General features: G+C 44.1%; 2 protein-coding genes across 2 annotated transcripts; one reads left to right on the top strand and one right to left on the bottom strand.

The window, feature by feature from the left end:
• Window positions 1–395: 395 nt before the first annotated feature.
• Window positions 396–17,453, top strand: LOC129733101 (protein purity of essence). Its single transcript, XM_055694671.1, has 9 exons — window positions 396–520; window positions 724–821; window positions 886–1,325; window positions 1,386–3,932; window positions 3,991–8,263; window positions 8,319–12,723; window positions 12,785–13,273; window positions 13,331–16,908; window positions 16,971–17,453. Exons 1-9 carry the CDS (start codon window positions 402–404, stop codon window positions 17,132–17,134), a joined length of 16,113 nt encoding a protein of 5,370 aa, XP_055550646.1. The 5' UTR covers window positions 396–401; the 3' UTR covers window positions 17,135–17,453.
• Window positions 17,454–17,576: 123 nt separating this feature from the next.
• Window positions 17,577–19,616, bottom strand: LOC129733102 (uncharacterized). The gene is made up of 3 exons (XM_055694672.1): window positions 19,066–19,616; window positions 18,738–19,005; window positions 17,577–18,678 (listed from the first exon to the last, which is right to left on the bottom strand). Exons 1-3 carry the CDS (start codon window positions 19,495–19,497, stop codon window positions 17,747–17,749), a joined length of 1,632 nt encoding a protein of 543 aa, XP_055550647.1. The 5' UTR covers window positions 19,498–19,616; the 3' UTR covers window positions 17,577–17,746.
• Window positions 19,617–20,595: the final 979 nt, after the last annotated feature.

The raw sequence follows: 20,595 nt of genomic DNA on the forward strand, positions 1-20,595 counted from the left end.
TATGCTGCACTGAAAATTTTACATCAAGCATTCTTTATAAAATAAAACAAAAATGTGGTTTATTAACCAACAATATGTTGTGTCAAAAATATTGTTAATTAACCAGAACGCGGTTAATGACAGTAACTTTCTATGAAATTAATACGCCTGTTACCAAATCAAAGTTGCATCGACTTTGCCATACGAAATCGTACTTTATTTTCAGAATTTGCGACAATTTACTGTGTAACCCGATTATTCGAATATGTTCCCATGATTTGAACCAATAAATGAAGCCAAATAACGGATTTGACGTATTTTTAATCAAATTCATTTGTGCATTTTATACATTTCGCCTAACTTTTTTGTGAGATTACCGTGTCTCTACATTTAGTGTAATTTTTCCACAAAGGAAAACCAAGATGGCTGCACACTCAGGAGGAGTAGATTGGGCTGCCGTTTTAAAACCCTTTTTAACCAGTTCAAGTGAAAATGCGAACAAAAACGATACGCTCAATTTGGTGAAAACCATCATTCAAAAGTGAGTAGACTGTCAGTTTCTGGTTGGAGTCGTTATTTTGGGAGAAATTGCGTTGAGAAAAAGTGACGAAAATTTTCGCAACAATGGCGACCATCAGGCTCCCCATGGCGTAGGCCCAAAATGTTCTGCAGTCATCCTGTTTGCGTTCGTCGAGCAAGTGGGGTATGAGGAGGAACTAATCGAAAGTGTTTGTTTATTTGCAGTGAAAGCGAAATATTGGATCACGATGACTGCCATAAGCAGTTTTTCGACAGTTTTGTGGTGCTGGCAGCTGAAAATATCACCAATCAGGTTACTTCACGTGAGTATCTGATGAAACGAGGTTAAATCGTTACGTGAACTAATAAAAATAACTTCGATTGCAGTGTCCCAGACCCAGCTGCCACAGTTTGCGGAGGCAGCTACAATCCTTATGCGATACATTTTGCACCATTTGGATGTCCAGGCACCTAGCAAACCAAACATTTTGCTTATGGCACTCAAGGTCCTTTGTGAGGGACGTAAAGAGTCGGAACATACAGTGGGATGTTCTTCAGCTTCATCCATCATTTCTGCTAGCGGTATGAAGTACATCAAGTACCCTGAAGCTCACAGCAAATCATCCTCGGTTGGTGGTGGCAGTAGTTCTTCCGGGGTTGGTGGTGTCGGTGGAGGTGGAAGCGGTACTGAAAAAGACAGCCCGAAAAGTGAAATGAAGCGTTCGCGCTCAGATCTTTCGACTGTGATTCTACAACAACTGATCACTCCTCTCGGAGCAGGCGTTTTTACGTTTGCGACGCTGAGCGAAGAACAAATCGATTGTACGGTAAGTCAAACAATTTGTACCACTCTCCAAAGAATGCAAGTTATAACGCCTCCATTGCAGGATTTATTCATCAAATCAAACATTCAATATTTGCAAGGTATAAACGGTGGAGATACTTTGTTCAAATGGTGTACTGATTCACTGACAACACTAGCAAAATATCGCACCAAATACGAGGAATGTACCGTACAGGGTAAACCTTTGTATCTCCCTATTACGACAACCGAAGCTACCGCCATTAAGACCAATCTTTCCCAAATCGAATCAGACATTTCAAACTTACTGCTTGCGGTATCTTTGCCAGTGCTTGAACCACTGACCCCTAACAAGATCTCGTTTTTGTCCCAGTGCGCTATGTCCGCACTGTATTGCGCGGTGTTGACCTCTACGGCCACCAGCGTTTTACTGATGGCTGCCAGTGGATCGCAAAAGAGTGCTTCTTCAACGCAACTTCAGCAGAAAGAACAGCAAACTACTGGGACACAGTCGCAGAAGGAAAGCGACGAGGAAGAAGATTATACCAGAATTGTAGTCGACCGTGGTTTGGAAATATTTACCAAAATTGGTACCATCTTGAAAAGTTCCACCCGAACTCATATTTATCAGAACCACGTCTGTATGGGAGCCTGGTTGTTGATTTCAGGTATCCAGGGAACAATGGGTGCTTCTAGTAACCCAGGCGGAGGAAATGTTCAGCAAGCAGCTACCGTGAAAGCTTCCGAGGAAAGTTTAAAGGGAAGAAGCCCGTTGAAAACTTTGGATGTTCCACAAATGGCTTCAGCTGTTCCAACTCCCGCTTTGAGAGTAAACCTCTTCAAAGTTCAACAAGGATTTGGTGTTCTCAATGCCGCCGTTGCACGTCACAGCATTTCACTTTTGACGGAACTGATTGATGATTTGAAAATAGATTCTCGTTCCGATGATGACGAGTATAGCAGCATCGAATCAGCTGGATTCGATATTCTCGGACAGTATTCTTCCATCCAACGGGTGGTTCGCGTACTGAACAGCGCAACTCTGCAACAATTGATGACCTTTTTAGCAACGGTGTCCTACCGTAAGGCTTGCACCTTACGTAGAATCAACACCAAGAGCACCAACGAAGGCGAACCCATGAGTTATAGCGATTCTACAACTTACTACAATGATACTTTCTCCTGTTCAGAAGAAAGCGAACCAGAAGAAGAAGATAGCGATAGCTATCTTGGGCTATGGTTCAAAGAAACGTTATCGCCGGAGGCAAACGAAGATTTAGCAGAAACACAGGAGCAGGAGAAAAAAGATGAAAAGCGGCATGGCAGCAACCTAGTTTCAGCGAAGGATGAACCCCATGAATATCTAAATTTAAGCTCGCTGATTTTCAACTTTTTCGACGTTTCCCTCGGAGGTCAACACATTTATTTGAATCGTTACGTACGCACAGGTCTAAGCGAGCAACAAATGGTTCTGTTGGCAAACATCCTTAGAGACCTGGATCGCGACTCGGCCCGCGGAGACCCTGACAATTCTGGATGCCTTCAGTGGCAGAATGCGATGGTGAAATTTTCCGGCTCTGTCGGTCGCTATCTGCACAATTTGATCTCTAACTCTCTATTGAACGAATCACTGCAATCGGCACTTCTGCTCCATTTGGGAGTTTCTCCCTGGACACAGGACTCTATTATTTGGCCATTGCAAGTGTACTCGCGTACGTTAGCTGTGCTTGTACAAATTTTGTTGCTGAAACCATCACAGGAAAAAGAAGCAGCTTGTCTATCAGTTTGGCACCGGTTGGTGAATACATTGGTCGAAGGTGTGTGCTCCAACCAAACCATTCCAAGTGAATCGGAAATCGAGGACCTAAATGTCGAGCATGCTCAATTGCTACTATTTCTGTTCCACTCACTGAACTTGATGCAGAAAAAATCCATTCTTCTATTAACTGCGGGCGGAGTGATTCGCTGTTCAGAAGTATGCCGTTCTGTTACGCCGGAGAAACCACTGCGCGATCACCAAATTATGCTGCTATCGAGATTGCTCCTATTTCTAGAATATCTCATGAAGCATCTATACAATCCACCCAATGTTCTGCTGGAGCAAGTTCGCTGGAATCTCTTCAGTGTGTTTACTTTGGATTCGGATCAAAAAATTTCCGATCTTATTAACTACAAAACTAAAATGATGTCGTTCTGTCGTAAAGATATTGAAGACAAGCATCGAAAACTTGCAAACGAATACAGTGTCGGAGGGGTAAAACCAAAATTCTACTCCCTTACCACGGTGGACTCTAAGATTCAACAAGAGTTCAAACTGGACGGCCTTGCATGGAATTTCATTCTTTGCACTCCGGACAAGCTTAAGTATCCGTGGTTGATTGATGCACTAATTGACATCCTAAGTATTACGGACATGTGTCTGGCCAAGATTCCTTTCCAGACGCTATGTGCAGTGCACTACTGTTTTAGTCTATGCTGGAAACTGTTACTGGGTCTACCTCCTTCAACCCAACATGTGGAGGCACTCATGCAGGAAAAGGTTCCCAATCTGCACTCGCTGTTGTGGTCGATCAGGTGCCTACATCCCATTACTCACTCGCACTATCTCATTGTGAATAGTTTGGTAAAACAGGTGAGCACGGTTTTGATGTATATTGAGTTTAGACAAGTAATCGGTAAAATATTTCCAGGGTATGTACACTCAATCGGCGGAGGCACTGTGGAATCGCCTTACTGATCACGTTTCCGACGTCAAATACAGTCTCAAGCTTACAATTCAAGGTCTAGAGTCGTTCGCTACTAGCTTCATAGCGGATCAACCGCGTTTGTCAAAGATAATACTTTTGGACAGTTTGGTTTCGCATCTGTATGCAATCTGCTGGGCAGAGAAAGAAGGTGTTAACACCAAGACTAAGTCGACCAATACTAGCAGCAGTTCTTCGAGCACCAGTAGCAGCAGCTCAACTAGCAGCAATAGTAGCTCAACTTCAACCTGTTCTAGCGGAAGTGAATCCAGTGTTGGACCCTCTGCTACCGGTGGAGCTCAATCTCAACAGCCTAACGTAACAACTGGAGTTGCGCCCAGTGCCGATATCTCTTCAACCACGGGTACCGCACTAGAATCTACCAAAATGGCTTCAAGAAATGATCTAACTAAAGCACTTATGTCAAAGCTGATGGAGGTGTTGGAAATTGTAAAAGATGCAACCTATAAGACGATGTTTCTTAACTTAAGCGGGCAAGTTCCTGCCTCGCTAATCGAGCCACTCATCGCGATTTGCGGTTCTAAAAATACTATTTGTCAGGATTTATCTACACAGTTGATAGCGCTGATCACCGGACAGGATAAGGATGTCATTTCCGTAGAATGGCGTAAGAACTTATCAATTTCAAGTGAAGAAAGTTTCACTAGCGGCTCTTTTCCTGTGGAAGTGCACACTTTAACCGTTATCGATGGTCACTTGATAGAAACTTCTAAACATCTTACATACTCAATTCTGCTCTCCCTAAAACATACTCTAAAATCGTGTATTAATCTTATCAGCTACATGCTCCCAAATTACGATGATAAACAGTTAGACGACAAACTAAAGGAAATTTTAGTACCAATGGTTTTCGATTTACGCTCAGAATACATATACGACGTTGTTAACAAATGCTTGGAGTCCCTTCTGGGAGGCGATTCAAGCTCGGAAACCTACCAGCTATTGGCGTATTCCAACATTCTTCAACACAGCTACCAATTCTTGATTCAGTACACCGAACTGTCCGCCCAGGGGCAAGCGATCAACATCGAAGAAACGGTACTTCATAACATCATCAAATACTGGGAAACTATGCTTGACAAAACAATCGGTTTGAAGGCGATGCGAGAATTTTTCTACGGATCCAGAAAAGGAAATTTGGTCCAAGTATTACTATCGTTCACTGGTACTGGTCTATCGCAGAAATACGCCACCAAAGTGTTGCAATTCTTCGAAAAACTCTTCGCCGCTTCGGAAAAACTGGATGCTCAGTTTGACGAAGAAGAAGTCGGTAGCTGCATCGGTGAGTTGGCCAATGCAGACGCATCCAAGTTGAAAAGCTGGCTCAGCCACATTCTTCTTGGACCACGTGGAGTAAGTTTGAATACCGGTGGCTCCAATGCTTCTAGCAATGTCCCTACACCCACGAACATGGCAACAGTTTCAGCTATTCCCAGTATTACCGATCAGTTAGCGGTCTCCGGTATATCTGACAATAATACCGGCAATAACGCTTCCGTTGGCGCCGAAGCGGATCCGATGGATGTCGATTACGAGTGCTTACCGTGGAACAGAGAAACCAGTCGTACCGGTAACGATACCGTGGATGAAGCGCTCGAAAAGAATGGAAAATTACTGCAAACTTTGGTTAAATACATTGTAACCGAGAACCGTATTCCGGCGAGCGTTTCGGAAGCTCTCTTCCAGGCTTTGATTCAAATCGGACACAATCTGCTTTGCCCAGCACAGGAGGCAATCGAATTTGCTGATCTCTTGCAAGTCATGATCACTTTAGCTGATGCCGGCAAGGGACGCGGACACGCGGTTCTGTTTACTGCTGCCATCGATTGGTTGGAGATATCGAAAAATCAAGTTCTGGAATCTAAGGTAAACAAGAACGGTCCAAAAGCGGCTGTTCAATTGGAAAATGTTACCGCTATATTAAAATATATGAGTGACCTGCTTCTTGGTTTGGGAGCATCCGGCAGTCGTGCCATACATCCTCCGTGGGAGGAAGAAACTCCGCTTGAGGCGGAAGATATTTTGGATGATTTAGGAGGCGACGACGAGGATAGTGCCGTTGAAGATTCCGATGAGGACAGTCTCAGTAACAAATTGTGTACTTTCTCGATAACCCAAAAAGACTTCATGAATCAACACTGGTATTACTGTCACACTTGCAAAATGGTAGATGGTGTGGGTGTTTGCTCCGTTTGTGCACGTGTGTGCCATAAAAATCACGACATTAGTTATGCTAAATATGGAAACTTTTTCTGTGACTGCGGTGCGAAGGAGGACGGCTCATGCCAAGCTTTATCTCGTCGCAGTAATTCGGGTCATGCAGATGACTCCATACTGGGATCAGCGTTGCCACGATCCTCCGAAGCGGACTCTGTTTTACTGACCAGCTCACTTCGCCGCCGAGCATCAAGTCCAACAAATCAAACAAACGCATCTGGAACAGGTCAGATGTCGGAAAAGGAACAACTGTTAGCTAAAATTATCGAGAGCTCCAGAGATGCCCTAGGTAATCCGGAGCAATGGAAGACCGTGGTTCGTTGCATTTTGTCATTCTTCGGATTGCTGTTGCCCTCCGTAAAAGAGCATTGTGCCAAATATTCCACCGTCGGTTGTCACCTGCGTGCACGCAATGCTCTAGAACGTCTGCATCAAGCGGAAAAATCGTACTCATTCAGCGATCAAATCATGGTCGCTACACTGGGATCTCAAGAAGGTGCATTCGAAAATGTACGCATGAATTTTTCTGGAGAGCAAGGTCAAACAATAAAACAGTTGCTTTCGTCGAACCTGGTCCGTCGCGTTGCGTTGTGCTGTTTAGCATCGCCCCACGGCAAGCGTCAACAGCTAGCCGTTTCCCACGAAAAAGGCAAAGTAACTATCCTCCAATTGTCCGCTCTGCTTAAACAAGCTGACGCAGCGAAGAAGAAGCTTACATTGACCAGACTGGCCTCGGCACCTATTCCTTGTACAGTACTTTCACTCGCGTCAAATCCAGCGAACGAAGATTTTCTAGCAGTGTGTGGATTGAAGGAATGTCATATTCTCACTTTCACCAGTACTGGGGCAACAAATGAGCACATCATACTTACGCCACAGCTGGAAACTGGAAACTTTATCAAACGAGCAATTTGGTTGCCGTGCTCGCAAACGAAGTTGGCTCTTGTAACTGCTGATTTTGTCAAGATTTACGACCTCGCCGAAGACAGTTATAGCCCACAGTACTATTTCCTCGTTCCAAGTGGCAAAATTCGCGATTGTACATTCGTCTACCAAGAAGACATCTACCACATGCTGATCATGTCCTCACATGGCTACATATACACTCAACCCTTGATAGATGAAAGTTTGGCCAAACATGGTCCATTTTATGTAACCAATACTCTGATGCTGGATCACCCATCGATCACCGATGATAACGGCCAAATACTGGCCGGTGGAGTTTCTATTTACTACTCTCATGTGCTACAGATGTTGTTCTTCAGTTATGTTGCAGGTCGCAACTTTATGGCACCATTGACAAACGTGTATCAAGGAGTCAAATGTGTCATCAATTTGATCTCCAATCCGGCATCCAAAGTATTCTCTAAATCGACAACTCAGCCTCTTTGTCAATGGACCGAAATTCCTGGCCACCCTGGACTTATTTGCGCGATGATGCAAAATCTAAATAATCCTGTAATATTTATGATAAAGCCCGACGGCTACGTAGCCCAGGAAATAAAAGCTCAGAACGCAAAGGCTAAAATAATGGATATGGTCGCCATACGTCACTCGGTTTCCGGTGTTGAAAAGACAACGCTGATTCTACTTTGTGAAGACGGTAGCTTGCGAATCTATGCCGCTCATCCGGAGAATACTGGTTATTGGTTGTCGCCAGAAATTCAACCCATTGGAAATCAGTTCCAAACGGGGGTCTATTCGAAGTCACGCAAATCGAAGAAATCGAGCAAACAAGCTAGCGGTGGTCAGCAGAGTGGAAAGAGTGGTTCAGGTTCGACTCCAAATTTCCCGATAGATTTCTTCGAGCACTGCACTTTGATGAACGAAGTCGAGTACGGAGGAAATGATCTGTTGCAAATTTATAATACCCAACATTTGAAGCACCGGTTAAATTCCACAGGATTATACGTTACATCAACAAGAGCGAATGGCTTTACGTTAGATGTTAATAACAGTGATCCCAACATGGTTATGACAGGTGCGTTAGTATTGCATATCAAATTTCAAATTTATTTTATGTCTTTTTTTTTCAGGAGTACGTGTATCAATCGGCTCTCAGGATGTAAGCAAGGCCCCACAAAATGTGACTATACTAGGAAGAATTATACCAACCGTTGCTACCCGGGCCCGTTGGTTCGATATTCCTTTAACTCGAGAAGAAAGTCTACAGAGTGACAAAAAATTAAGCATCCTATTTGGACCGTCTCAAGACGCTGAAAATATAACTATTCTGGACAGTATTAAAATCTATGGCAAAACGAAGGACGTTTTTGGTTGGCCAGAAGAATCGGAAGATGTCGGCTCGTCGTCTCAGATGAATTCTATTGCGCAGGCACCGGGCCAGATGACTAACTCATTGAATGGTGCCGAAAACGGAGATGGCAGCGGAGGCTCCGGAATGACGGTTACACCGCTTGACAAGATGGTTTCCACAATGCTACAAGTATTGGACAGTGGTGTGTCGCTACTCGGAGGACCTAATAACGAAGAGTCGTGCAGACAAACCGCTGTAGATGTGGCCACTTCATTGATACTGTATCCTACCACCAATCAAGTTCAACAAGACGCTCGAAACTTACTAATCGCCTGTCATCCCACCAAGGCGGCATATCATGCGTACAAGGATAAGGAAGTGCTAGCGGACATCAATGAACAGCTGCAGAAAATGACCGATGCGCGTGATTATAGGAACATTGATCCGGAAGCGTTCTATCGGGTAGTGCTCATGACTCGAGGAATTGCCATTCAGCGACCGCAAGCGTTAACCAAGATCTGCTCGGAGAACAATTTCCCAATTTTACAGCAGCTGATGCAATTGATGAAAGATTTATACAAAATAACACCAGCCTTCGAAGAACCACTGGCTATCGTGAAACAAGGCTTATCACATGTTGAAGCTGTCGTCTACTCTTTGGTGGAGATTATCTACGCATTTGCGTTGTCCGAAAGTGATATGATTGGATCGATGACAAAGTTTTTCGTAGAGTTACTACTCGATCCTGCTCCAATAATCAGTCACAGCGCCAAGCAAGCGATGATCCGTTTGCTCCGACCAAAAATACGTCGCAGAAAGGTTTTGATTGAAAGCCCCCCTGTATGCTCTACTCCTACACCGTTGGCAACCGGTGGAACTGGTCCTGTGCCATCAACATCATCACTTCCATCTACTTCATCGATTGGAACGGGAGCATCAGCGGGAGCAGTTGCCAGTGGAGGATCAGCTGCAGGGGAAGATTTTGCCGGTGCTATGCAAGAGGTAGACGCAATAGAATCTCTTGGACTGGAACCTGCCGGTGGAAATCAAGCGTTGGCCTCTTTGGAAGCCTTGCTCGGGGTTGGCTTTCCGCATTTACTGGAAACTCCCGATGCTGACGATGAAACCATTATGGAGATCGCAATCGCTCTAAGTTTGCAGGATAATGAGACTGATTTGGCTGCGCTGCAGCAGAGCATTGCCCAGTATCAAGGAAGAAATCGAAATCAAGCCCAAGGATTACCAGCTGCAATCGCAGGGGGATCTTCGTTTAATGTAGAATCCAATACATCCGGTGGCGGATCGGATGATGATGAAATTTCCAATGTAGCTACCGAGGGATCCACTCTAAGAACATCCCCGGCAGGAGAGCATGCAGGCAGTGGTAGTGGTGGATCTGAAAGCGGTTGCAGTGGTGTGGAGAGTATTGGCGGAACCTCTGGGCGTAGTTCTACCTACGAAGAACAGCCTAATCCATCCCCGCCTAGAACGTCAGGTGTTGATCAAATACCACCTCAACCGGTGGCTCCTCCAGAAACAGAGGAGACCGGTAGTGAAAATGCCTGTAAATTACACGTACTGAGGTACTCAATCCTGAACAAATTGGTTGACAACTTTGCTGCGTTGGATAATGTTAATGGATCGCAGTGTATTCCCTTCATGCAAACTATTCTAATGCTCACCTCAGATTTGGACGGCAGTCAGGAGGCAGATCAGCAAGTGATGAATCGGTTGCTTCAAGCGCTCATCGATCGACTAGAAATTGCATCTACCAAGATCTATGAGATGTCGAACCGTAGCTCGAAAACCGAAGTCCAGTTGATTATTCTTCGTCTGGTTGGTGTACTGATGGGTAAAGTGAAATCGAAATCTTCATCCTCTTCTTCGGCTGCTGCTGGTACTTCATCGTCGATTAATCAAGCAGTTCTCGATAATGCCACTTTCGTAGCTCAAGCTACTGCAAATGCTTTAATGAAGAACAATGCTATTCCATACTGTTTAATGATAATGGAGTCTTTCCTACCGCACTGGAAAAATGTCGCTAACAGCGAAGAATTGGTTACCGTTAGTAATACGGCAAGTACAGCCACTGGACCTGTGATTACAACACCAGGAGGAACTCCAACTAATAACTTATTGAAACCGACCCTATACGGATTATCACCGGATATGCAACCATTTTTTGCCCGTCAATATGTAAAGGGATGCACAGACGTGTTCGAGCTCTATCCACAGGTGCTAACCGAAATGGCTGTCCGTTTACCGTATCAAATCCTCAAGCTATCGTCTGGTCACCCATCGTCGCACGATTGGTATCACTCACTGTGCGAGTACATGACCAACACATTGTGTGAGTACATGATGTACATGCAATCACCTGTGCTGCGCCGACAGGTACGTAAACTGTTGCTGTACATCTGTGGAAACAAGGAGAAATACCGCCAGTTACGAGATCTGCACTCACTGGACACCCACATGAAGGCTGTTAAAAAATGTTGTGACGGACGTGCACTGCAAGTTCCTGCAGTTGGGTCTAATACTAGCGCAATTCTGAGCTATGATTCTCTCGTTGATCTTACCGAACATTTCCGTGCCTGTCAAGAGATAGCCTCCATTCGCACTGGCAATTGGCAAAAGTTTTGCGTTAGAAACCCCGATGTGTTGTCCTCGCTGCTAAACATAAGTTGTGGTCAGTTGGAGGAAGGAGTTTCTTCAATTATACTACAACTGCTTCAGTCTGCTATTTGCAATACTCAAGGAAACAAGCAAGATGCCACCAGTAGCGCATCAACCAGTATGAAAATATCCGTGATCAAAGATCGTAAAGATCGTGACAAATCAGAAGAATCTGACACGGCTACTGAATCGAAATTCGATCCGGCTCAATGTGTAGCACTAGTAACGCAAATCTTCAACCAAGTGTCACTGCAAACTTTGACCACATTCATACGCAGTTTTCTACTGGAAACAAACTCAACAGCAATCCGGTGGCAAGCACACAGCTTGGTTTATGCTTTCTACGATAACAGTACCGAGTCAAACAAAGAACTTCTACTACAATGTTTGTGGGGTTTATGGCCTTTGTTACCTGCCTACGGTAAACGCACGGCACAATTCGTTGATCTACTTGGCTTCCTTACATTGAACACTAAATCGTTAAGCAACAAATTGCCTGACTACACAGCCCAGGCCGTGTCCGTTCTCCGACAACAAAATGAGCTACTATCAAGACACCCGAACGCTCCAATCTACACGGCACTTGGTCATGTGCTAGAACTAGAAGGGTTCTATCTGGAATCGGAACCATGTTTGGTATGCAATAACCCGGAAGTGCCCTATTCCAACATAAAACTATCAACAATTAAAGTCGACTCGAAGTTCACAACGACAACTACTATCGTCAAATTAGTACAGAGTCATACCATTTCGAAGATCATTCTACGCATCGCTGATCTGAAGCGTGCCAAAATGGTGCGCACAATTAACATCTACTACAACAATCGCACTGTACAGGCCGTGGTAGAGCTTAAAAATAGACCCTCAATGTGGCACAAAGCCCGCAGGGTCACATTGCAGTCGGGCCAAACAGATGTCAAAGTCGATTTCTCGCTACCGATAACCGCCTGCAATTTAATGATTGAATATGCTGATTTCTATGAGACAGTCAGTGGTTCTAGCGAAAGCCTGCAGTGTCCGCGTTGTAGTGCTGTTGTCGCTGCTAGCCCCGGAGTATGTGGCAACTGTGGCGAGAACGTATTCCAGTGCCACAAGTGTCGTGCAATCAACTACGACGAAAAAGATCCCTTCCTGTGTCACTCGTGTGGATTCTGTAAGTATGCTAAGTTCGATTACAGCATTTTTGGCCGTGCCTGCTGTGCAGTAGATCCGATCGAGTCAGCAGATGATCGAACCAAAACTGTACAGACGATTCATGCTTCACTGGAAAAGGCTGATCGCTCCTATAAAACGCTGCAGAACAACAAACAGATTCTCGAATTGCTAGTTCAAAAGGTAGCCGAACACAAGCTGGATCGCACGCTGGACGAAACACTGATCGGGTCTGTTGTTGGGTCGTCCCAAGTTAATAAGGTCATCCAACTGTTGGCGCAAAAGTACTGTGTCGAATCTAAGTCTACTTTTGAAGAGCTGAGTAAAATTATACAAAAGGTGCAGGCTTGTAGAAGGTAAAAATAAGTTTGCTGAAAATGGTTTCAGTGTGTTGACTTTGAATACATTTTTTTGTAGGGAACTTGTTGCCTTTGATCGTAGCCAATCGGATTCTCCTGGTGGCGGAACGCTGGCTTTGGCTTCCACCTCGGAGAGGACTGTTGCAATGAATAAGTGTTACGGATGTGCTCTGGCATCGACGGAGCAATGCTTGACATTGTTGCGTGCAATGGCTTCAAACATGCCGTGTCGAGTTGGTCTTTGCAATCAAGGGCTGGTTCAAGAGCTCGCTCACAACAATCTGCGCCGTGGAACCAATCAAATTCAGGATGAAGTTCGTCAACTGTTGTGTTTACTAACGAGAGATCTACCAGACGCTACCACTGATCTTTGTCAGTTGCTGCAGGATCGAGTCAAGATGGCACTAAGTGGAACCGTCCCGCTAGCAAATCTGGATACTGCCGTTCGTCATGAGATGGCTTTGCTAGAAGCGATGACTTCGCAGGACGATTCATGCTGGGAGCTGAAGCTTAAGACCGTTATTGAGTTGTTCTTACAGGCCTCGAGGTACGTATTTTGAAATTTAATTTAGGAAGTAAAATTATTCATTCAATGTACTTGCAGAGATGTCCGTGGTCCGGCAGTCGCTGTAATACAGCCCTGTTTGCGTATTGTACAATCACTTATGTGTCCACCGCTTCCAACCAGCAAAGCAAACAAGGATCTTACAACACAAGAATTGTGCACCGTTCAACCGAACGAAGGACTTACCGTTAGCTATGAGAAATGGATCGCCGGAGATCCACTGCATTCGTTTGCTTCCTGGAAGGCCAGAATGCCGCCGATCACGGGAACCGCTACCCCTCGGGCAGAAGACAGTACTATTCAGCTAGCGCAAACTGCCGCCGGTGGAGGGCCAATTGGTCAGCCAACAACACCCATCAGCACTTTCCGTTCGGCGCTAGAGCAGAAACGTAGTCAGTACAGAAACGCATATTTGTTTGAGAAGTATGGAAAACGATGGCGTCAGAAGGTACTTAGCAAGGGAGTCAATGCGGTTCCACTGGAACTAACGGCAGCATGGTTGCAACCTGTTTTATTCAATACAAATTCTCGTTTGGGGCGACAGTTAACCTGCGCACTGGTAACATCTTTAAGCAGGACTACGGAACGCAAACGGGAGATCTTGGATCTCTTGACTACCTTCCTAAAATATATTGGTGAAAATGGTGAAGCTAGCGGCGAGTTCATCGCTCTCTATAGAATTTTAGCGGATGAAACTCCGTGGCGTCAATATTTGGCATTGAAAGGCGTCCTTTCATTAATAGCCGATCTTCTGACAGTCGAAATCGAGAAAATACATTGCTTGGAAGAAACAACACTCTCATCGGACTTGGCACAGGGATACGCCCTTAGACAGTTGGTAGAGCTAATGGCCATGTTCCTGGACAATTCATCCATCAGAAAGGCGTTTAAGGGTAAACTGCTGGGATCTGTTTTGCAAGGTTATCTGAATCTACGAAAGTTGGTTGTTCAACGAACTCGCCTCATTGATGATGCACAGGAAAAGCTGCTAGAAATGTTGGAGGAAATGACAACTGGTACGGAAGAGGAGACCGCAGCTTTCATGGCAGTTTGTATCGATACAGTGCGCAAAACTTCAACCTCCGATGTAAAGACACCGGTGTTCATGTTCGAGCGACTTTGTTCTATTATTCATCCGGAGGAGAATGACGTTGGCGAATTTTTCCTGACACTGGAGAAAGACCCGCAGCAGGAAGATTTCTTGCAAGGCCGGATGCTCGGCAATCCTTACCCATCTAACGAAGCTGGCTTGGGTCCGCTGATGAGAGATGTTAAAAACAAAATTTGTATTGATTGCGAGTTGGTTGCCCTGTTGGATGATGACAATGGAATGGAATTATTAGTGCACAATAAAATAATAAGTTTGGATCTGCCGGTTAAAGAAGTGTATAAGAAGGTTTGGCTCCAAGAGGGTGGAGAGCGAGACGCAATGAGAATTGTCTATCGTATGCGAGGTCTGCTGGGAGATGCAACAGAAGAATTTATCGAAACACTTAACGCCAAGAGTCAGGAAGAGGTAGACAATGAGCAGCTCTATCGCATGGCGAATGTTCTGGCGGATTGTGACGGCTTGAAGGTGATGCTCGAAAGAATTGGCAGTCTGCAGAACGTGTCGAAATCCAGAACTTTACTTCAAGTGCTGTTGAAGTTGTTCCTTTTGAGTGTCAAAGTGCGTCGCTGCCAGGAAGTATTGTGCCAGCCAGAACTGGGAGCTATTAATACACTGCTCAGGGTTCTTCAGCTATGCCTGCAAAGCGAAAACGATGCTCAGCAATCTGCGGTGACAGAAAAGCTGTTGGAGATTATGGAAACAATTCTCTCTAAAGCGGCGTCGGACACTCTGGACTCTTTTCTGCAGTTTTCTCTTACCTTTGGTGGGCCAGAATACGTGCAGGCATTACTCTCGTGTACCAATTGTGCAAACGTCCGCAACAGTCCATCTGTTTTACGACATCTAATTCGTGTCCTGGCAGCTCTTGTTTATGGTAACGATATTAAAATGGCATTACTGTGCGAGCACTTTAAAGAAGTATTCGATTTTAACAAATTTGATGCGGACCGTACCCCAGAGGATGAATTTAAATTAGAATTGTTCTGCGTTCTAACTACTGGTATTGAGCATAATTCTATCGGTGGAACGCTCAAAGACTACATTATGAGCTTGGGCATCGTAGAAAAGGCTTTGGAATATATTCGAAGCCATGCTCCCTGCGTTAAGCCTACCCTGCTGAGAACGGATTCCGATGAACTGAAGGAGTTTATTTCTCGAGCATCGCTGAAGTACATTTTGAGATTCCTTACCGGGCTTGCAACCAAGCACGAGGCAACACAATTAGCAGTAGCAAAAGATATTATCCCTATAATACACCGTTTGGAGCAAGTGTCAAGCGATGAACATGTTGGATCATTGGCCGAGAATTTACTGGAAGCTTTGTGTACGGAACCAGCGACTGCGAAGCGTGTTCAGGAAGTTCGCGATTTTACTCGAGCTGAGAAAAAGCGACTGGCAATGGCAACTCGCGAGAAGCAGCTGGATGCCCTTGGAATGCGCACAAACGAAAAAGGACAAGTTACAGCTAAAGGGTCGATATTGTCACAAATCGAGAAACTGCGTGAAGAAACTGGTTTGGCTTGTTTCATTTGCCGTGAAGGATACGCTTGCCAACCGAACAAAGTCCTCGGAATATATACCTTTACCAAGCGCGCAAATGTCGAGGAGTTCGAGATGAAGAAAAAAACCGTTGGTTACACTACGGTTACCCATTTCAATGTTGTTCACGTAGACTGTCACATGTCGGCGATCAGATTGGCCAGAAGCCGTGACGAATGGGAAAGCGCCTCGCTACAGAATGCCAACACTCGCTGCAATGGGCTGCTCCCACTCTGGGGTCCAGACGTTAGCGAATCGTCTTTCTCATCGTGCATGGCGCGTCACAACAACTATATGCAAGAGTCAACTCAACGATGCGAGATCACTTTCAGCAGCTCTATTCATGATTTGAAACTTTTGCTGTTCCGATTCGCCCAGGAAAAGAGTTTCCATGATGACGCCGGCGGTGGTGGGCCTCAATCCAACATGCATCTTATCCCGTATCTATTATTCTACAGCTTGTATACTCTGCTATCATCTCGTTCCTATTCTCGGGAGGAAATGCTTCTTAGCGCGTACATAACTCACAAGCCATCGGATCGTTGGTTAGAATGTGCCTATGAAGCAGAAGGCCCTCAATACTTGATTGCGATGTCATTGGCATTGCACACACCCGGCATATGGAACCGTAACAAGTTAGCCCATCTGAAACGCCTCATCACTATTGGTCATGCTCGACACGTGAGTCCGAACACAATCTGCAAATTTATTGCTCCCAACGATAAATCCCAGAAGGACTACAGCGTCTACAAACCATACCTCATGCTGTGGAGTTTGGTGGATTTGATCTACAAGAACTACTTCCGCACTGTGACTACTCCAAAGGATGAAGACTGGCCCATTTCATTGTTCGATTACATTCGTCGGAACGACGAGGCAATGCTGAAGAATGCTGACGGTACTTTGGAGACGTTTACTGACGAGTATCTACCGTGTACTTCTTTCGGGGAATTTTGCGATGTTGCGGGTAAGCTGAGCACCGAAAGGTATTTTTTTCGTGAATTTACGATTTCGTTTTCTATTACATAGGATTACTTGGTGATATTGACGATCCAGACGGTTGGATGGATGAATTGTTGCAGTCTCTACCATCACCGGGATCTGCAGCTCCGTCTGGTGGAGCGGCACCATCTACCAGTACTGGTGCTGGTGCTTCCTCTGGGACAGGAGGCAATTCATCGTCGACTGCTTGAGCTTGGCATGAACTGTTGTCTTTCGATAATGACGTCGATGATGACGATGATTGGTGATGGTGAATTATTTGATACATACTAATCAGCTATATAACATGTCGCGTTCTTGTGCTTCGCACCTATATTAAAACTAGCAATCCATACTACCATCGGAAATATAAATGCAAGATGGACTTATTTAACAATGTGAGCAAGGCTCGTTCAAATACAACATACAAACTTAGTACTGATTTGTTACAATATATGCAACTAAATAATATCTTAATTATAGTAATACTTCATGTGTGTCTATGCAAATTAAAAATTGATTCAGCAATAATTTTATGCGTTTCATTATTTATCTTATCTCAAAGATCTCCATAATCAACTGATTCCGGGACGACTAAAACAAGAGTTGAAATACGGATTTGTGATACTTTTATGAGGATTAAAACAATTTGAATCGGTCATATAGTTGAATTTAAAGGAAACAATAATATTTAATTGGAATATATATTTTACATCGAACTTTTAGGTATCACGGTATTCAATACCATAGTAGTAATAGTGAATTAATTTTATGGCGCGATACAACAAGATAACAATAGCGAAAAAAAAACTTCAAAAGGTACTTCACCATTTATCGTCGTCATTCACTTTGGGTGGGTTAATTGTCAGCTTCTGAACCATTGTTTCCTCGAACGAAGAATCCAGTTCGTCATCGTGGGGACGACGGTGGAGGGTGCGATTTTTTCGCATTCTTAGCTTACTTTGGGCCGTCTTCTTGGGAACGCGATTTAAGAAATCTGTTGGACTTTTAGCTTCCTCACATTTGCTCTGCCTCTCAGCACCGAGTATCACCGATCCAGTGGATAAGTCTATGTTGCCCAGGTTGTAACCAGCGGGCACAAGGTTAATTACAGAAGCGGTTCTTCCGTTAGATTTATTGGCACTGTCGTGTTCATTATGAAGCGCAAGGCGGTTACTGTCCATTGGCTGGCGACGTAATTTGATCTTGTTCAAAGCAGGAAGAATATCCGCAACGTTTTTATCATAGCCGCATCTGTTCTGTGGACGCTGATATGCCGGTGCCTGTCGAGGCGTCTTCGAGGCATCTGTTTTTAAGACTGGTGCTAACCTGACTGGCTTAATTGAGGAGCCTATTTGCAGTTCAATCTTGGGTGGCTCTTCATCATCCGAGATGGTCTCGTTGACTAGTTCAGTATATTGCAATTCTGAGCTTTGGCGATTTGGTCCCCTTAGAGATTGACTTGTCTCAACAATCGGCTTAAGTTGTATCTGAGATTGAACATCACTGAACGGTTCTGGTACGACGTCGGTTGTTGTCACTACGGATGATGCGATATTGCGCTTGTCCCATTCAAACACTTTTTCGCGTGCTTGTTCGATCATGTAACTATTTCGAGAGCGCATTTTTTTCGATTCTTTGTAAATCTTGTGGGGTGAGAACTCAGGACGAAAAGTATTCGTGTGGTACTTCATGTTTTCATTGCGGTCGTTATCTTCAAATCTTTGCATATCCATTGTTCGTAAAATGGGAAGATCTGTTTAACGATACAGAAAACTGTAAAAAATGAATGAAAAACTGCCAAACAGTACTTACTATCGTAAAACTCAGCTTCATCTACAATCATCACTAGCTCACCGCCGGCCTTTTTCAGCAAATCAATAGCATCGTTGGTAACATTCTGGTGTGAGGTAATTTTCATCGTTCCAAAAAACATATCAATTTCAGTAACCTGGTGGCGTCGCACGTTGCAAAAACTTAAAGATACCGCCTCCTCGATGCAGCTTTCAAAAACGCGTACAATTCCAGGACACCAGTCCCTGGTCATTTTTTTAACAGTCTTTCCTTGCAGATAATCATAACCCTACAAGTTTAAACAAAAAACTTAAATGTAATGCGAAACAGACCTTGCCTCTGCACTTACACTTTCAGCTGGTAGTATTCTCTCCAAACCACCGCGCTTCACGTGAGTTCGGACCGCAGCGAACCTCTCGGGCAATGGCTTGATATACCGGCAAGTAGTTTTGATTGGTACACCCTCGTCAATTACCCACAGATTGCAGTGCACCTGGCCGTTCAGCTCTTCAAGGATGTCATCCACTTCCGCCCGTACCCAACGGGTTAACTGAACGTAGAATACGGCTACCAGTTCACCTTTCTGTCGGGGCGTGTACAAACCACTGCTGATGTTTCCCCGACCATAAGTGGTTTCGCAAAATTCATTAACTTCCATCTGAAAATTTTGATCCTCGGCATTGTACAGGTAAGCGGTCTCTTGCTTGTACCAGAAATTGTGTGGATTGATGTAATGCGTGATGCGAATAAGATCACGATCTTGATCGTTGTATGTCGCCATCGTGCTACACAGTCTGGCTGCACGCTGCTCACACAAAATCCTCGAAATTTAGCAGTTGCGGCAAGACAACTGAATTAAAGATGGTCTTTTGACATCACTTTGTTTACTAAATCGCCTTGCTTCTTTTGCTTATTTTTTGTTTGTTAATCGAACGAGGGGTCGCCAGACATGATAGATTTCTAATCGATTTTGTTAAGAACTCGGTTGAATTAACTGCCTGAAAGTTCTCGCTGAACATGTGAAAAGGGCCCAAGTGCCATATGTAAACAAGCCACAATTTCACGTTTTTCAATGAATACAAGCTTAATCTACTCGTACAAATAAGATTGTTTGATTAAGAGTAAATTCTTTTATCAATAAATCTTATTGGTAAGAGCAGATTTCGCTTGTATTGATCAAAAAACGAGAAAATTTGGCTTGTTTACATATGGCACATGGGCCCTTTTCACATGTTTGGCGAAAGTTTTGAAATAATTTACCATCTACAGTCGTCGTTCGATAACTGCAACTTGTTTACATTGCAGTTATCGAATGCCGTTCGATAACTTGAACACTTGACACATGCCAAAATTTAGAGGGGGTCTGTCACTACCATTTTTGTTTTCAATGATGTCTAAATGTATTTTTTTAATGGAATAGTGCAAAAAATAGCAGAAAACTAAAATAGACAAGCTTTTCGATTAATCAATTTGATATTCATATTTCCGCATCATAATTTATTGCGTTTTAGTAACTACTTTACATAACCAATAGGTAGGCGAAGATAAAATTCATTACTACAATAGACCATTTTACGAGACTTTTCTGAACTCAATTCATGAATGAAATTTTGACAGAAAGCTCGAAACCGCTGACATAACGCAAGTAAAAGCAACATCAATGTCAGCAGGATCCGTGACACCTGTCAGTTCCTAAAATGGTCTATTTAACACTAGGCCACAAAATATTGTTTGTGATCTACTACCCGACAAACAATTTTGTTGGATAACGGCTTGTTAAGCTATATTTAAGCCGAAATCCACTGAATAATAGTTTATTAAGCTGTAAATCAACAAAATTGTTTGTTGGGTATGCACTGCCTCGCTGAGTAGTAAAAGC

The sequence above is a fragment of the Wyeomyia smithii genome, chromosome 3, assembly GCF_029784165.1.
Source record: "Wyeomyia smithii strain HCP4-BCI-WySm-NY-G18 chromosome 3, ASM2978416v1, whole genome shotgun sequence".
NCBI lineage: Eukaryota > Metazoa > Arthropoda > Insecta > Diptera > Culicidae > Wyeomyia > Wyeomyia smithii.

Coding starts and splice junctions, on each gene's coding strand:
- LOC129733101 (XM_055694671.1), top strand. CDS start 402: ATGGCTGCACACTCAGGAGGAGTAGATTGGGCTGCCGTTTTAAAACCC. Junction 3,933..3,990: donor TGAATAGTTTGGTAAAACAG/GTGAGCACGGTT, acceptor AAATATTTCCAG/GGTATGTACACTCAATCGGC. Junction 16,909..16,970: donor GGAATTTTGCGATGTTGCGG/GTAAGCTGAGCA, acceptor TCTATTACATAG/GATTACTTGGTGATATTGAC.
- LOC129733102 (XM_055694672.1), bottom strand. CDS start 19,497: ATGGCGACATACAACGATCAAGATCGTGATCTTATTCGCATCACGCAT. Junction 19,006..19,065: donor GAATACTACCAGCTGAAAGT/GTAAGTGCAGAG, acceptor TTAAACTTGTAG/GGTTATGATTATCTGCAAGG. Junction 18,679..18,737: donor TGAAGCTGAGTTTTACGATA/GTAAGTACTGTT, acceptor ATCGTTAAACAG/ATCTTCCCATTTTACGAACA.